Raw genomic sequence first — 17,036 nt, forward strand, 5'->3', positions numbered from 1 at the left:
TGGTTGCGGGGGTGTCGTTACACCTGGGTCCCGCAAGCCTTTGGGCTGGCCCGGAGGTGCGCCGCTGACGGAAATGCTCGACTTCGCTAGCCCCAATGTATTGCCGTGTAGTCCCCCCGGCCGGTTCTTTGTCCGACGAAAAAGCCATGCAACGAGGGGCAGGGCTGTGAATGAGCCCAGACATGCACCGGTGAATTGCAGGAGACGCAGTTCCGATCCTGTCTTGCAAGGCTGTAAGTCATTCTCGAACGACTACGGCAGTGACCCAACATGAGCTGCCATATCGGGAACGAGTTCCCGGATCGAACTCGGGTAGCAGGGAGTTTCTTTTACATTCTCTACAGACTGGTGTTTTGATGGAGCCTCCCATCGCTTGACACAACTGTCGCCGGCACTTCTGAAAAAGAACTGACTCAGGTCGAAACTTTAGTCTCCTTCGTGAACTGATGTAACTCGCTGTTCTGTTTAGCACGGCACGGGGTGTGATCCCGTGGAGCCTTCACCGCCCGTCGGGGCCAGTATACTCGAAGCCGGTGTGTCGCGCAAAACGAAGTGCTTGGTGGCACACACAACCGTGTATCCCAGACACATGCCTGTGACAGCCACTCCTTACGACTGTCGCACCCTACTGACATAGGGTCGGTTTTCCGCGGAAGCTTCCGAGGGCAGGAGCTCGTCGCCTGCTTTTCTGGCTCGTGAGTCACGTGCCTACTTCAGGGCCCTATTCCCTAGGCATTTCGCTGTGGAACCGACCTCGGTCCCCAGACCGCTGCCACCCCTCCACACTGCAGTGGCACCGTCTTCGTCGTCAGCCTTAAGCTTGCGACGGCGAGCTGAGCAAGGATGCAAACAGGCGCTGAGCGCACACCGTATCCAGGCACAGCGGAAAGAACCTGACGAAATCACGTACTACGGGCCAGCTGAGGCGCACGCTGGTGTCATTTGCTTCGGCGCTTGGACTGTCCTCACGTGGGCCTGAGTCACTGTAGTCTGATCAAATCGGTTCGCGCGGCCCGGCGCACGGGGAGCGTCATACGGCGCCGCCTCTACTTGGAATCTGCAAAAGATCCCTCTTCGCTTCCACTCGGCCACGGCAGCGGCGTCCGTTACTTCAGTGGAAGTTTTCTTCTTTTTTGACGTAAACAGCGGGCTGAGGAGTCTTCCGGTGACTGCCCAGGGTTGCCCGAAATGGCTGAGCTCACCAAGATACCAAGTAAACTCCTAAGCCATAATAAACTGCTGAGAATGGGCTCGGCAACCACGTACTTACCGGTAAATTGAAGTACCACTTTAGGAAACCAGTGAACGGCTACACGGCCACAGAGTAACCACGCTCACCGAGTGGGGCCGAGTTTACCATAACGAAACGGCTTCCATATTTCTGGCAAGCGCTGGGCCTTGAATCAAAGAATACTTTTAACCGGATGCGACTCGACGGCTAAATGGCCGCCAGGAACGAACGCCTGCTGCTGTCCGCAAGTCCGGGAGCGGCGGTAACCGCTTCCGCCAACACCTCACTGCCCGGGATGCGCGCCTGGAGCAGACGTGTCATTTCCTTTGGAGCAGGGCTGCCAGCTTTTGAAGTCTGCTGACTAGAGAATCTCTCTCCAGCTCTACACGCACACGTACGCATACTGATCACTCGGACCGTCAGCACGGATGACCCAGGTAGCTTTAGCTGATCGTCAAAGAACGCGGCGCGGAACACGAATTACGGAGGGACTCTCGAGCTGTGGCACCCTCCGCTGAATTTGCAGGGGTGCGTGGAATGGGTGCATCTTCGCGTCCCTGGGGCGGGGAGAAGATGCACCCACTCCACGCACCCCTGCAAAATTCTGTCCCGCCTGCAGTGCGGCATCCGCCTTACCAGAAATAGGAGAGGAGTGGAGACAGTTGGTCTTCGGGCGGATGGTCCAAGGTAACCTAACCAGACAGGAACGCTATCTATCAGAAAGCCTAAAATCCTTACGAAAACAGTTCACCGCAACACTAGTCCGGCCACAGCTGGGACGTAGACAACTAAAGTACCTTGTCCCCGGGCTCACCGTGCCGCTTGACAGCCGCTTGGACAGCACTTTCTAGACGCTGCTGGTGAAGAACCTGGTGTTTGCGCATCATTAGTAGATCCGCGCGCAGTAGCTGCTGGGCCTGTTGGAGCAAGCGCACCTTGAGTAACATCTCCATCACGTTGTCGGTGCCGACTGCTCTCACTGTCGGGGCTGTCCGGGAAATCAGCTTGCCTGCATTCACACCGCCCTTCTTCGATGCGTCGGCTGGGTACCTCCTTCTCGCGTGGCGGTGTCTCTCCACCTCCAGTGATGTCGCCCCAGGCGAGCCTTCACGAGACGAGATGTCTGTCACTGGAGCACGGGTTGGTAGCGGTGGAGGTCCACTCACAAAACTTGTCCTGACACTCGACAGAGAGCCGCTGTCATCTCCTCCCAACTGCTGCAGCATTAAGAGCGCCTTACACAATGATAGCTCGTACTGTGGCTCCAGGGCACTGCGGCAGCAATGCATGGCCGCCCTCGACTTCCGTACATACCTTTCTCTTGTTGATTCTGTCTGGCCCTCCCGTTGTTCCGGCCCAGTTTTTTTGACATAGTTTCTTTCTCGCAAGCGGAAATGGTTGTCACTGTGCAGTTCACTTAGCCTCCCGCGCTCGACGGGAACGCCATCGCTCCCAGCCGACTCACATTTCTCTCGCGGCGTTGGACGACTGTCACCCCGACATAACAAGCACGCATAGTCTGACGGGTCACAGCTGAACCCGGAGCTCTGGACGATTGCCTCTTGTGCTCTTGCTTCGGCAGTCTGGAAGTCTTGCTCAGATCTGCATGAGCGAGCATCCAACAGAAGCCTGACGGCGTGCTGCAGAGAGGCGACGAGCTCAAGGCTGGCGACAAATGCCTCCTCGAGCGACGAAAACGACACGCCCTTCTCGGCTTCCAACGAAAGATCGCCAGCGGTCACCTCCGGAGACGTCGGTTGCACAGCCACAGCTAGGGAATTTTCCATCTTCCCCGTTGGCCGGAACAACAACTCTACGTTGGCAGGTCCTCTTCGTAAAGAGTCCCATGTGAATGCATGCCGCCCTGTGACAGACCTAGCGAGTGCACCGCCTTGCAACCTCTTCCGGAAAGCAGCTATGGCAGCATGTCTTCTTCTCAGACGCGTCACCATGCACGAGCAACGCGAAAACTGGTTGTCTTCGTACCAGCTGGCGCGCGAGTGGCCTAATGCGAAGCCTGACGGAAAACGACACTTCTGGTCCTGTCACCTGCTTTATGTACTGTTCAGCTGCGTCCCATCGACTCACTCCCACAACCAGCGTGGCCGACAGCGAAACTGACGAGCAAGTATGGAAGAACGCCGCTCAACGGGACTGCAAACGCTGTGCGTAGGCGTGAACGAGCGGAGAACATGCAGTAGGCAACGCAGCGAGGGTGCACTGTCCAACTGTCTGCGTCGACTCCAGTAACAAGTGCGGGACGAAGCATTACCTGCTCAGCAGTCAAGAGATGTAAAAAGGCGCAGCAATCGCCACCGCCCACGAGTGCGGCTTCGGCTGCATGCCCTGCAGCTGACATGTCCAGGAAAGAATTGTCAGCAGACCTCTTAAGTTCTGAAGTGACCGGTGACCCACGCAGAATGAGTGATGCTGCTTTCCGAAAACTTTTCGACTTCGCGGCGAGCGAGGGCGCTGCTGCAGCCAAAAGCAACCCCACTCTCTTGACTGACCTCGCCGGGGTACCTCGAGACTCTAGTGGCACTGCGGGAGACAGGGGCATCAGCGGCTAGTAGCAATGCGACAGTGAGCATGTGACGTGTCTCCATGCCATTCTTTTGCTTTCTTCAAGAGGACCTGGCTACCGTTAGAAAACCTCTGCAGGACATAGCAGCTCTTCTCAAGTCATGGAGAAGCTTGAGTCTTCATAGCTGGGGAATCTCTCAGCCGGCACTGCTGCAAGCACGTAAAGTGTGCGCTGTTGAGGCGGCGAACCTTGTCCGCCATACTGGCCGTGCAGACACAAACCTTCACAACGGCGGCCGTGTTCAACCGCGCCCGGCGTTCTCTCTTCTCCCGTCCCTCACTGTCTCGCCTTGTGTGTTTAAGGGGAGCAGTGCATGCTGCCGTGTTCGTAGAGCCTGGCTCGAACTCGTTGAAAAGAGTCACCCCCGCGAGCAAACGACGCGGGTGTCTGTCTACACGTGTGCGCGACTAGTTGTGTGATAGGGGACGAGAGTTTCGCGAAACAGGGGGTCCTCAGATACCAAGACAATCGGTGAGTAGAGCTTTTCCTGTCTCGCAGTAATTAGGAGCCGTCCTGTTGAGCATGACGCAGCTTCTGCTTTCTCAATCGTCCCTTGTGTCCGGTGAGTTGCGGTGGGAGCCACCGGGAGTCTGTGCGAGCGGTGGAGGCTGAGGTGACTCCCAGTTTCCTTACCAAAGGCGTTGAGGCAGTTGAAGTCGGAGACCTTCCTCGTGTGTGCGCGTGACCTTCGTAGTCAGCAGACGGCCGAACGGGAACGATCCAACACTTGCCAGTTCAAGTTGATACTTGTCATCTTCCTCTCTGTTGTGTACATTTTGTTCTTGAGCAGTAGCACGCTCTCTTACTGTTCCGCTGATTTCGGTCGCGAACGTGCCTCGGACTTTCCCGGCTCTGTTTTTTTCTGCTGGAAGGCCCTGCTAGAGATGGGTGAACGACTGCGCAAGAAAATTGGTGAGGAAAGCAAGATTAATCTACTAGACGCAAGAAAGGCAAAATAACATGCAGGAATGAAAAGGAGCAGGAGGCAGCATACGTAGGAGCCATCCATTTTCGATGTTCTGCCAGAAGAGGACTGCTCGCGTTATTACCTTTGGCGTAGAGTGTACCCGCAGTCGCCAGGAGTGCCTTGGGTGTGTGCTGACTGCGGGGTTTAGAGGGGCTTTTGCGATACTCGCATGCCTGAATCGTCCATACTAGTTGAAGCTCAGGTTACCTGACGCGCCGCTCTGACAAGAGAACACCATCAGCTGTACTCAGGTTGCCCCAGGGCACTCTTCGTGTTGAATTTTTCTCAAACTGTTGCCGAGTCGCTGCACGAGCGGGCAGACGCCTCTGTCCACACTCCCCAGTTTCTCGCGGGGGACGACTTACTGTGCTTTTCCATCGTTTTGTCGCCTGTAATGGCCTCTCAGCATTCGTAGGCGCGGGCACCATGGCTTTCGCACTGGCGAAGGGCTTCACCGCGTCTAAGCGTGTGTTGCCGTCAGAGATCCACATGCTTGTACGCAGCGAGGCGAAGCGAGAGCTAGCAATTGAGAACGGATACCTGGCTGTCCACAGCCCTGATGAGGTATGTCCCATCGCCGAACCCACGCATCCCAGAGTCCCTGTTTTGGTAGCTTCCGGCGTCAGCTTCCTTGCAGGCAACAGTGCGCACTAACATCTGTATCCTTAAGAACTATCGCGTGAGCGTGCGGAGTATGCTTTTTGAACGGCGCATCGTAGTAAACAGCTGCTAATACGCACGCTCTCAAAGTGGAGGGCACCATCGACGCAGCCATCATCACTCGCTCAATCATCCGGCATTGTTGCACCCCCAGGGCACACACACGATGTGTTCGTGGCGTCGCCGGTTTGTTTCAGAAACGTTCGAGGGTACGGAAAGTCATGGCATCGTGCCGTCGCGGCGATAGGCGAAGGAAGCTTTTTGTGTTTGCCTGTCGAGTCTCGTGTATACTGTTGCAGCTAAGCTTGATGGACATCATTTTTATATCAGTGAGCTCGTCAGAGGCGCTTCAGTTGGTCCGCGCCTTCGCACACGTGATCGACGGTAGCCGGCAACTCATCGTCTCAATTACTATAGGCGTGTCGCTCTCGAAGCTCGTTGAGACTGTCTCTGTAGAGAAGGCCCGGCTAGGGCAGCGAGTCGAAGGCAATAGACGAATTGCCCGACTTCTACCGAACGTCGCCTGCCAGTCAGGTCACGGCGTCAGTGTGTTCTGCTTGGGTCCCGACTGTACTCAAGAAGATGGCAAGGTCATCATGGCTCTGCTCACCAGCTGCGGTGTGTGCTACCGCATTGAGGAAAAGTACATGAACGCATGTGCGGCTCTTGGAGGATCGGGTAAAAAAAGAACAGGAGGAAGTTCCGCGTCAATCCCTGCTCGACACTTCTTGTTTTGCCACTTGTCGCCAACCTCGCGGTAGTGTGTCGGCATGGGCGTGCGTGTCCCGGCTTCGATGAATCTGTTGTAAAAGAACAACTCGAGTAGCTCGCTGACGTTCTCCTTCAACGACTCAGCCGATGCGTTTGAGCTGCACCTCTCGCGCAACCGCAGAGAGCCATGCAGCTGTGCAGGCCTGCGGACGTAGCAGTTTCCTTTTTTTTTTTACAACTGGCATGAGGCTGCTGTGCATGATGCGCAGCTGCGACCGAACGACTCCAGTTGTGTGTATTTGACTGTATTGCTACCACAGGTGAAGAAACGCCCAAGTGCTCGTAAACCTGCCACAGTTTGATCACGAGAGCAGAGGCGACTGCCGTCATCCGTCCTGGAGTCTTGGGCACTGTGACTGGGTGCAGGCCCTAGGCGGACGCAGTGCGAGGCAGTGTGTGCTGTGTTATTGTTGGTGTAGGCCCGGCATTCATTTTCGTCTTGCTTGAGTCGCTGAGCGACGCTGGTGTGAAAAAGTAAGTCCATGTCAGAGCCGAGGCGACTTCCGAAAGTTGCTGAGTGAAGCAGAGCCGGGGGATGGTCAGTTAAGCAGCGTTGTCAGTTTGCTGTTACTTCAGCGAAACGCTGTAACCACTGGCCTTCAATAAAGCGCCCCTCTGTATTGCCTTGTTCCATTAATGGTTCACGGAATCACCGGTCACTTTGACCCTTCGGATATGTCACATGGTTGTGCGGCCACTCGACAGCTCAGTGCCCAAACTGAGGCGTGCACTATGCCACCTCGGGAACACCTGCGAGCAGGACCAGTTACACGCTTTTCCCAACCGTTATACGGTTCTAAGGACGGCTCACGCGAACTACACCCGTTTTTCTTCTTCCATTTCTGGTGTGTAAGTGGGCTACCACGCAATGTGGCCTCGAGCTTGGCAGTTGACACAGTGAGGGGTGCCGCTGAGTTGGCCCGCGCCCGCGCGCACGTGAAGACTATTGGAGAGCTGAAGGAAGAAACCATCTGGCCAGCTGGCGCGACAATCATGGGTGTTGCCACTCTGGATCGGTACGGCTTTACGAATGCGGGTAAGAAACCGTGTGTTTGCCACGGCGACTCTCAAGAACACTCACACGGTGAGCTGGGGACAGCAGGCGGGAGACTTGGTTTACGCGTTTCGCTGGGGCCGTTTTCCCGCAGACCAAACCGGGTTGACGGCATGCGATATATTGCACAGTCTGCTTCGTTGGAACGGAACAACTTACCAAGGTGTTTTCAGAGCGGAGACTGCGGTGGCGTGCGAGGAAGTCTTAGTGTCTTCAAACTAACGCAGAAGCGGAGGAGGGCGAGCTGATCCGAAGAGTCGTTCACGCTCTGCGTGATGCGGTACTTGTGGGCCCTTGTGATCTGGTCGCAGACAGGCGTGTCATCAGAGGGAGCTGATGTCCGCGAAACCAGCCACTCTGTGGCTATGGCCTCCTGCTGCTTACGTGTCTGTAAATCCAATGTGGCGAACGTCAGTCATCTGCGTCTGTTTTCTCCTGTGTACCCTCAGTGCTGCAGGCAGTTGACCAATCGATGGTACCTGCGGAGCCTGACGTTGAGCTGCTGTGACTTTACAGCTATGCCGCGGAAGGTACGCGCCGTTCTTGCCGACCTGGAGTTGGCGCAACAGCATGAGACAACGTACGCGAAAGTGCGTCGGGCTGCACGGACCTCCGTATCCATCGTCCGGTAGTGTTGACCGTCGTTGTAGCAACGCATTGACGATCGCGAACTGATGCGGCTAGGGGATAAGGGAGTGCCCAGCGTCGCAAGTGTGAGCGAGTGTCCAGGTCTTGGATCCCGCGCTCAGGTCTCGTTTTGTTTGAGAACGAGAAGGCGTGTACTTCGGACAACGCCACCGATTACTGTCCACGACTGTTTCCAGTTGAGCCGGGCGTCTCTATCTGTATGAAATCTCGGCACTAATTGCCAACCGCATACCGATCACTTCAAGAGCTCCAGATGGTCTCAGACGCCACCGAATTGAAAGTGCGTGAACAGGTGGCTCCGTGTGTGACTTTTCCCTGATTTCCAGGGATTTCGTCTGCATCCGAGGGTACAGAAGCCCCCCCGAGCTCCGTTGTTGTTAGGTTGCAGTAGCAGTACAGCGGGCCACCACGACGGACCGCCTTCCAGTACAACAAACTAAAGGCCAAAAGGGCTGCGATGGGTGAAGGTGACGGAGCCGTGTGCACCATCAATATATGCAGGCAAACATGTTAACGGCACCGGCGATGGCCAAAACAATGTTTTGTCAGGGCTATGAAAGCCCATCCCGTCGTCTCGCCGTGCCACTGTAACAGGGCCAGATGCGAGCAGGTTGGCTGTCGGAATAGGGCAAGTCATATCCGTACAGTCGAGGCCGCAGTGCGGTCGGGAGTGCGGTGAAAATCAGCTTCTGCAAACCTTGTCGTGTGAACTGATCTAAACTCGAAATTGTGGACAAGGCGCGTGGCCCTGTCTGCTATAGATATCTGAAGGAGTGTAGCGAAGTTCCGGATTGTGAAGTGGGTAGCGACGCTGACGCCTATGGCACCCCGACTTGAACGTCGTGCAAGGAACTGTGTGGATCGACACATCTTCGCACGCGTTGAACGAGTTGTGGACGCGTCGTGCCACTTTTCGGTTTTCACCGGTAGCCTCTAAGGTTCACATGTGTCGCGAAGACCGTAGCCCGCGGCGGCTCTGCTGGTAGCAAGGGAAGGCGCCTGCGTTCAGTGTTTAGTCCACGTGAAGGTGCTAGCCTCACCAAGCCGCTTGAACCTCAGGCTAGTCTGTTACACTCAACGAGGGCGGTGGTTAGCCTGTCACATGCGTTAGCTCGTTACCCTTGCGCAACTGAAACACATAGGATTGTCGACAGTACTAGTTGGAGTGGACAACCCGTACCAGGTCGGGAGCATGGCGTCACGCGCGGCCGGCGAAGCCGGTCCCACAGCGAAAGGAGGGACGATGACAGAACGTTGGGAGCGCACCCCGTGCTGCTGGAGTGCGGCTCTGGTTCTTTATGGCGCGGTTGTTTGGTGCGTATGATTTGTTTGCGTTCGGCGTCACGATGTAGTGGCAGAATCGGCCGGACCCCGTGTCGGGGTTGGCACCAGAGACTGATACTTCGTGTTGGCGCGGCGAGGTGGCCGCTAGCGACGAGTCGCTGCTGCCGAGAAAGTAGCCACGCAGTCAAGTGTCAGGATACAAACGAGGTGCATCAGGTTGAGCTCGAACATCCGATTGAGTTTGGCTTCGCTGAAAGATTGGGATTTCTCAATGGCCTCGCGACGCCTTACCACGACGTTTTCTGGGCTCTTCCGATCTCGGCAGCTTGCACCAGGCGCCGTTGAGTGACTCAAGGCCCTTTTGAGGACCCGCACCATGGGTGATGGGGTTTCGATGCTCCGGCCCCGAATGGCCAACCTTCGCATGCATACACTGGCATGCTGAATTCGAGAATCTGTCCACTCGGTTTCCACATTGTGGAGAAAGCGTAGAAGAACACCGCTTGCTGTCCCTCTTTTTCTCCTCCGCGGTTTCACCTTTTGTAAAGTTCCTGGCACACTCGGGAGTTGCTGTTTGGTTGACTGGCAGCGTGTGTCTGCAAGCCCCGCAGCCCCCGGGCTAAGCGGAGAAGGCGGGCAACTCCCATTTCAGCCGAGCAAGCTGATCCGAAGACTGTGCTCTACTTTCGCCCTTTCAGCTGCTAACTGTCTAGTTTTCGCCCGGTTATTCGCATTCAAGATGTTTCATCCACGGCTGCTTTTCAGAAGCGGACCAGAACTCCAGACGTGCGATTCTCTCAGTGCCTACGTCGAAGGACGTACTGAGTCGCTCGAGCCGGAATGATTGCTTGCCTCCTCCCCATTCCTTCAGGTTGATGAAAACTGATACCAGTGGCGGCCTGCAGCTGAAAGGCTTTGCACTACGGCCTGTCATCCCCTTTGGCTTTCCGGAACTCAGTATCTTCGGCGGCAGTCGGACCTGGAACGCCGGACACACCGGTCCCCTATCTTGAGCTCTCCACAACCCTTAGCTTACCTGTGGAAATCCTAACCCGACACGGTCTTGCCGTCATCCGCAAGGCTTCAAGAAAAGAGCTTCTCTCGGGGCGAGACGCCCTGTCTGTGCTAGTATATCGCCTCCCGCACACACCACAACTACTATGTTGAGGCCAAACTGTCTGGTACTATCCTGCTACGAGCTCAGAGTGTGGAATACTATCCGACAGATCGAGCACGTGAAGGAATGGATGCAGACTCCAGAGGACTGGGTGCTTCAGCGTGCGTCTTCGGAAGAAAAGCACCAGCTAGGGAAGGTTTCGTACACCTGGCCGCAACCGCGGATCGCTTCTACACAGCTGCAGGTGGCTGCGCGATGTGCGAAGGAATGTTCCTTCTTTGCCTAGGACCTGTCTCCATCTCTCAAACACAGGCGCGTGTGCCCGAAGGTACCTGGGTCATTGCATGCGTTTTTCTGGCGTAAGGTAGAGAACTCGAGTAGAATGGGGAACAACACACGAAAACGGAGTTCACCCGACGGCTCGCCGACAGCGCACAACGATAAAGTGGACTCTACTGCTCCCCGACTCTCCCTGTGCACCCCCCCACCCTGCCGGACATGTAGGCCTTTCTTATTGTTCTTTTTTCTGTCTCTTTTTCCTCTGTCTGCCCTTGTGTCGCTCGCCTGTACCAGTGTCACTCTAACTTCTCCGCATCTGTCCATCCACCTTCTCTTTTCTCACAAGCACACTGTCCCTCATTCTAGTTCTTCACGTGGCAGCGCGGATATATCTCGAGTTTTCCTTCAGAGGAGATTTGAAGCCGCGAGGAAGCTGACGGGTCTGAGGCAAGCATCCCAAGGGCACCTGGGGCAGCCGACTGTCTCCTCTCCGTTGATACGATCTGCGCGCTCCGGTGAATCTGCACAGCTTGTCCGCTCTTCTCTTTTCTTTCCGCGACCCCCCAGCAAATTTCGAGCCCTGGCCAGTTTCCTTAGTTTGGGTGGACCCTTCTGTTCAGACGCTCTGCGTCGAGGCTTTCGACTGTTTAGGCTCTGCGAAGTTTTATGCGGAGGGCGCGGTCGCTGCGGACTTGCTCCTAAAAAGCCCTGTCTTCTTGCAGGTCCGTATCCATTCTGCCGGTGCACCTCCCGACCTTGGGATCTGCGGGCTATTCAGGCGGGGAAAGCGGAGGACGGACAGAATGTACAGGGAAATGGTGAGACTTCGTCGCAGAACCCGTGCCGCTTCGATAGGGAAGCGGTGGCCATAGGTGATAGCCCGAGGGAGGCGTGTAGGAAGGCGAAGGGGAGACCAACTGCTAACGAACAAATTTCTGGAGGGACAGGCCTCACACCGCAACCAAAGACTGACGGCAAGGAACGAAGACTGGAAATGATGAATATTCGACACCTGGCTGAAAGGGGAGAGGAAGTCGTGGATGTCTTGTTGAGGCGTCACGAGCCGGAGGACCTTGTGGAGGCCGCCCGAAAGCTGACTGGTAAGAAACACGTTAATACAGGCAAGAAGGAAACTTTGTCTTGTAGTTGTCTTCGGGGCTATCTTCCCACGCGCCGGATCAACAGACAACGAGGAGACAACGGTAACAGAGTTCTGAAGTGGTGCATAATCTCGCGTCGCTTAACACAACCGGGCGGTTTTCGTCTTCTCCGCGAAGGACTGCGGCATTGCAGCTAATAGCTAAATGCCATAGAAAGAGTGTGTCTACTGATACACGGCAAGACATACGAATGCCCCTACATTTATTCCTGCTTCTCCTGCAAGTGAAGATCGAGCCGTCCCTCCACACTCGGACATTCCGGAACATCGCTTGTTTGTAATCTAGCTTTTCGCTTGCGACGCTGCCGTCCTCTGAAAGTCAGGGACATGTACGACCTCGTACCAGTCGAGTGCACCTTGTATTCTCCCCTGTTTCGCATTTTGAGCGGTTCGGCTCGTCCTTGCCAGACCTGCCATGGGGGTTCCGGGAACGCCCCACGTCATCGTCTTGCCCTATCAAAGACCTGGGACGAGACCAGCTAACGCCTGATCTCCTGCTGAGCGGTGTCCATGTTGCGTGTTTCGTTCTTCGGCCTTCTGCCGCAGAAGAGCTGTTGCCCAAGCAGCGGCAGCTGCAGCTCGCAGCTTGGCGAGCGTTCACGGAGCGACGGAAGTGTGCCGCTGACTATGAGCATTACTCCAAGAAGACCGTGGTGGTCTCTGGTAAGTTATTATTTGGAGGAGCTTCGATGCTGCCCTGAGTACTATAGGGTCTCACTTCCCGACGGTTTCTATGACGTATGAACAGTATGCGATGCGTTCACGCATGCTGTCCGATTGAAGATATAAACAGAAAAGTGGGCACGTAGAGAGGCGTATTGCTACAGAAACTTGATGATAGAGAGGTGACCACTGCAACGTTAAACACGTAATCAGCTCAGGGCGCGCCGTACAATGGCCACATGTTTCGTCCGAGGCGTGTGTCCGTATACTAGGATGACGGCACTCGGTGGCCCTTTCTCCCGCACGCAGGGACGCCAGAAGGGGGTGCCATGTTTGAAGCTGAACAGATGGTATAGTGGCATCTCAGCGGCGCACGTGCGCTTGCCTGTTTCTGGCATCCCATCTTGTCCTACAGGTCAGAGCGCCGGAGCCGCCGAATTGCTCCACAAGGTAGCCTCTAGCTTCTGTATTCAAAGATGCACTAGGAGAAATGAACATTCTTGCTGTCTAGTCCGGATCGTTTATCCGACCTCCAAGTTTATATTATGAGGTGGGGGAACGTCTTGTACGTCAGAACGCTGACCCTTCGCGCATCTTTTTTGGTGCAAGCACTCGTGCCCCCCCTGACTGCTATCACACTGTGCTTATGCGGGTCCTGAACGAATGAGCCGGCAAAGAGCCAGGGACCGGCCCGCACCGCCCGCGTGGCGACGGGGCACGGCTCAGCAGCTTTACCTGCTTTTTTCGGAGCGTTCCCCGTTGCCGGGATTCTTCTTCTTTGTAGGCGGCCCGAAGTCGAAAAGAAGCCTCCGCTTGTCTTCGCGAGCTTCGAGCCTGCGAAAAGGCGACAGAGCTGATCATTCGACGACTACCGAATGCGCTGGACGAAAGGGTAAGTCTTGATTCTCTGCTGTCGAGTTGACATTGTGTACGCCTTGGGAGGTGATGTTCTCAGCTTCCTCTAGGAACGGTACTGTTGTCCAGAACTCCGAACGGCTGGTGGCATGTTGCCCAACAGAGAATGGTAACCCGACGGCGACAGCGTGTATTTACCTCTGTCATTTGTGGTTGCGTCTAGAGGAGACGCTTTGGACTGTGTTCTTTTCTTTCTCTCCTCTCTGAGATGGCGCCCCTGGTGTTGCCAGTGTCGAGTTTAAGGGCGTTGTCGATTGGAAGATCACGGAGCAGGACGGAAGACTCCGCAGCCGCAGATTGTTTGATTCACTCTCGCGTACGAAACGGCGGTCCGGACTGACATCCGACTCGCCTCACACTAGGAGTGTTCGGCATGTTTGCCACCCGTAGCAGGCAAGCGGACCGAACAGCCTCACAGTAACAAGACTCGCTCGCGTGCCGAGCAGACACAAGCGGCCACAGCTGCGCTGGTTGTTCAAGGGCATGACAGCTTAGCCAGCCACCAGAAAGAAATCTTCTCACTTTCGACTGTGGCATGCTCCTAGTGGTGTCAGGTCCTCTCGGTTTTTCTACAGGTGTTGGTGTGTTGTCCATTGTGAGGGCGTATAACTGCTGTTACCGTAGTTTAGTGCTGCTGGTGCGCTGTCGTCACCAAATCTGTGCTCAGGTCCCCTCGGGTGCGGATGCTACTGGAAACAGAGAAACCATGCGGTGGACGCCGCATTCGTCGTCTCGCGCAAACGTGCACCGGGACGAGGTCGGCGCTGCCCACAGCACCACCGAGGACCCCAGAGTACCAGTGGAAGATCTCAACAACGAGCAAGACGAAACGCCAGACGCTCCGGCTGGTATAGTCGGTAGGAGGAGTTCTGCGTCCCCTGACAACGGCTTCTCCGAGGATACCTCCCAGAGAAAAGACGGGGTTGGGTATTCCGAGATGAAAGGGCACGCGGACCTGATAAGGGCCTTTGAGGGAGACACTCATGCCGACGCTACAACAAAAATGGCGGGCAGGCGACATGTCGCGCTCCGCGGACCAGTGGCGCAGCTGCACCGTGCGCTGAAGAATTTTTTCCTGGACTTTATCCTTCGGACTAATCAGTTTCAGGAGGTTGGGCTTGCACCGCTCATTGTGAGGTAAGAAACACTTCTGAGTCGGGCTGAGAGCTGCTACGCTGTCAGCGGCTGTGATTGCTGGAATACCTGAAACTTTGCTTTTGACCGGCTCCACGTATTGGTCGTCCACAAAGCGTACCGGTCAACTGCCAAAACGTTACAGGTTCTCTCGCGTCGAGTGTCCGAGAGCTGCTGTTGAACGAAACGACGGCGTCCCGATAAAGGTTCTCTCGACAACTCGTAAAAGCAAGCCTGGATTGATTTACTCACACCACTGTACAGTTAGCATCGGAGGCGCACCGCAAGCAGCGCGGGTATCTTATACTTCTTCTACCTGAAACCCAAGAAAGCTGGGAACGACACTGGGTCTGCGTTTACTCCGCAGCCGATCCGCGATTGAAGGCACCGGCCAACTACCTCGACTGGAGAGTGCTCTTTTCCCTCTGTCTCGTTCGAAGAAGCTGCAGGTGAGTGCTGAAGCACGCCTCCAACAGGGGGGATGCGGCCACACGATTCGTGACAGCCGGCAGAACTTTTTCTGAGCTCTTCTTTCGGACCAGCCCAGTACCGGAGAGCTGCCAGGAAACGTGGAGGACAGAACCAAGGAACTATGACTCTGGTCGAGACCGCTGGCCAGGCGGCGAAACCCGATCTGCGTTTTACGGCCTCCATGGCAACCGCGAAAAAACCGTGGCCTATATCACTCAACTAGTTAGTGCGGACCTCGGCGAGCCCGTGCTTCGCGCGTCACGGAGCGGTCTCAGACTGTGTGTTTATGTGACACTCGTTTCTCTAAAAGAAAGATGTCCGAGATCTTCTTGTCACAAAATGAGTCAGCTGGGTTTGTATACGTTACTGCACATGTATATATGTATATGCGCAAGTTCATATATATATGTATCTGTATATTTGTTGTATCTCTCCCTGTATGTACCTATAGTAGAAGTGGAACTTAGACTGTCTGCACACATCTCCACAAATAGAGTCGTGCGCGAGTGCTTCTTGGAACGCGTCCGCGGAAAGACTAGTACGCGCCTAGGCGACATACTGATAGCAGAATTCATGAAGCTGAAGTTCGTCTTCTCGCCTCATCGGGCCGACCGATGATCCAGGCCGGCGTCGCAGATGGACAGGAAATCACTCAGATAGCCCTGTACAAACTGAAGGAACACACACTCTACCTTCGCCTTCGCCTGCGACCAGGCATCAATAAAAAGGAGGTCCCAGCATCAGAGTGAGATTGAGTTTTTCGGCGGGGTGCCTGTTGTGTACCACGTTTTCTGGCGGGCTATTTGTAGACCACTGCTCGTTCGACACGGATCTGGAGTCACAGTTGTCATGGTCGTCTTTAGCTCGCCGGCAATTTTCTGGTGTGTTCGTCAGGTTTCCGGTGAAGACGGCTTCCTCATTCCAACCGCGGAGGTGCCTCTTGTCGGTCTCTTCAGGTAGCCGGTGCTTTTTTGGTGGCCAAAGGCGGCGTGGAGTTGTTTCGTCCATGCACGCTTACTCACAAGCTAGCACACGCTTCTGCACAAGAATAGTCCAGATGACGCCTGGGTTAGCAAAACCTGTGTCGTGTGGACACACGACATCAGTTCAGTTAGCTGTCGCTTGTCTCTTCGCTTGCGTTGTATTCGTACGGTTCAACCGCCCTCCTGTTCTACTTACTATCGCAGGCTTCCTCCGCTCTTCTATTTCGGCGACTTGCTCAGTTTATTCTCGCGGGCTCTACCCTAGAAACCCGAGCGCCAGTTCGTATTTAGCGATGCAGCTCAATCTCTGCAAGAATAGAAGCATATCGCTGGCCGCTGTCAGTGCTCCTCAGGTCACAGTGTGAATGAGTATCCCCAACTCTGCGGGCGGCCGAATGGTCTTTTCTCTTGGCGGCTCCACAGTTTTTCCGCAGGGCCCCTCGAAGCACGTGGTGTTCCTTGATTTTGTTTGTCTCTCTTACACGGCTAGGCAGCGCATTCTCGCTGAAGAAGACCTACCTATTCGCCTGGTTGGGGCCACCCCTTGCTTCAGGTGTGTACTCTCGCCGACCTGTAGTGCTACTGTCACAAACGCCCTTTCTGGTTCGGCACTGGTGAGCTGCCAGCCTGTTAGTTGTCTTCGTGAGTTACCTGTGACCGCACGAGGCATTTGCTGGGCCCGCGGCGGACGGTCGCAGCCCCGCAGTTTGAACTCTATAGCTTAGCACTACACCGAAGCAGTTGGCGCTAAGTGGCGGGTGCTTCGTCGTGCGAACGCGAGTGTAGATGTGTTCCGATTGACGATCTCAAGACGAACTTGACTGGCCAGTATTTGTTTTGGGATGTCGTTGAGCCCAGGCTGGAGGACGGCGCGTACGGCAGAGGCAGTAAAGGATTGATCCGACAGCAGGTTTTTGAGAAGGTCGAGACCGTCGTCATCTGCACGCCCGAGCAGGCTGAGAGGGAACACCGAAGGCTTCGGAAGATAGCAGCGGTGTTGCTGCAGTAAGGACAACTCAGAGCCGCTCCTGTCCTTGCCCCGGTTTCCCTTCTGTCCCGCGAACCCACGTTACTGAGCGCTGTGCCATTTCCCGCTCACACTGAAATCTCACTAAT

At 55.4% G+C, this 17,036-nt stretch overlaps 3 protein-coding genes across 3 annotated transcripts; 2 read left to right on the forward strand and 1 right to left on the reverse strand.

Annotated features, from left to right (window-relative positions):
- Window positions 1–2: 2 nt before the first annotated feature.
- On the reverse strand, window positions 3–3,642 carry CSUI_005824 (uncharacterized protein). The gene is made up of 2 exons (XM_068065992.1): window positions 2,046–3,642; window positions 3–1,613 (listed from the first exon to the last, which is right to left on the reverse strand). The coding sequence occupies exons 1-2, from the start codon at window positions 3,181–3,183 to the stop codon at window positions 1,549–1,551; spliced, it is 1,203 nt and encodes a 400-aa protein (XP_067922030.1). The 5' UTR covers window positions 3,184–3,642; the 3' UTR covers window positions 3–1,548.
- Window positions 3,643–4,603: 961 nt separating this feature from the next.
- On the forward strand, window positions 4,604–7,839 carry CSUI_005825 (pyrroline-5-carboxylate reductase). The gene is made up of 6 exons (XM_068065993.1): window positions 4,604–4,727; window positions 5,189–5,346; window positions 5,742–6,120; window positions 6,633–6,687; window positions 7,068–7,249; window positions 7,717–7,839. Exons 1-6 carry the CDS (start codon window positions 4,700–4,702, stop codon window positions 7,773–7,775), a joined length of 861 nt encoding a protein of 286 aa, XP_067922031.1. The 5' UTR covers window positions 4,604–4,699; the 3' UTR covers window positions 7,776–7,839.
- A 1,808-nt stretch (window positions 7,840–9,647) lies between these two features.
- CSUI_005826 (serine--trna ligase) lies at window positions 9,648–17,008 on the forward strand. Its single transcript, XM_068065994.1, has 9 exons — window positions 9,648–11,695; window positions 12,301–12,417; window positions 12,833–12,867; window positions 13,202–13,309; window positions 14,000–14,469; window positions 14,834–14,915; window positions 15,832–15,893; window positions 16,411–16,473; window positions 16,779–17,008. Exons 1-9 carry the CDS (start codon window positions 10,699–10,701, stop codon window positions 16,927–16,929), a joined length of 2,085 nt encoding a protein of 694 aa, XP_067922032.1. The 5' UTR covers window positions 9,648–10,698; the 3' UTR covers window positions 16,930–17,008.
- Window positions 17,009–17,036: the final 28 nt, after the last annotated feature.

This window comes from Cystoisospora suis (genome assembly GCF_002600585.1).
Source record: "Cystoisospora suis strain Wien I chromosome Unknown contig_2832, whole genome shotgun sequence".
Taxonomy (NCBI): Eukaryota; Apicomplexa; class Conoidasida; order Eucoccidiorida; family Sarcocystidae; genus Cystoisospora; species Cystoisospora suis.

Bases quoted from the DNA above. Each gene is read 5' to 3' on its own strand.
- CSUI_005824 (XM_068065992.1), bottom strand. From the start codon at position 3,183: ATGGTGACGCGTCTGAGAAGAAGACATGCTGCCATAGCTGCTTTCCGG. The intron at 1,614-2,045 runs GTGAGCCCGGGG...GTGTGCGTGTAG, and splicing joins AGCGGCTGTCAAGCGGCACG to AGCTGGAGAGAGATTCTCTA.
- CSUI_005825 (XM_068065993.1), top strand. From the start codon at position 4,700: ATGGGTGAACGACTGCGCAAGAAAATTG. The intron at 5,347-5,741 runs GTATGTCCCATC...ATACTGTTGCAG, and splicing joins CTGTCCACAGCCCTGATGAG to CTAAGCTTGATGGACATCAT. The intron at 7,250-7,716 runs GTAAGAAACCGT...GTGTACCCTCAG, and splicing joins GTACGGCTTTACGAATGCGG to TGCTGCAGGCAGTTGACCAA.
- CSUI_005826 (XM_068065994.1), top strand. From the start codon at position 10,699: ATGGGGAACAACACACGAAAACGGAGTTCACCCGACGGCTCGCCGACA. The intron at 12,418-12,832 runs GTAAGTTATTAT...CTTGTCCTACAG, and splicing joins GAAGACCGTGGTGGTCTCTG to GTCAGAGCGCCGGAGCCGCC. The intron at 14,916-15,831 runs GTGAGTGCTGAA...TGTGTTCGTCAG, and splicing joins CTCGTTCGAAGAAGCTGCAG to GTTTCCGGTGAAGACGGCTT.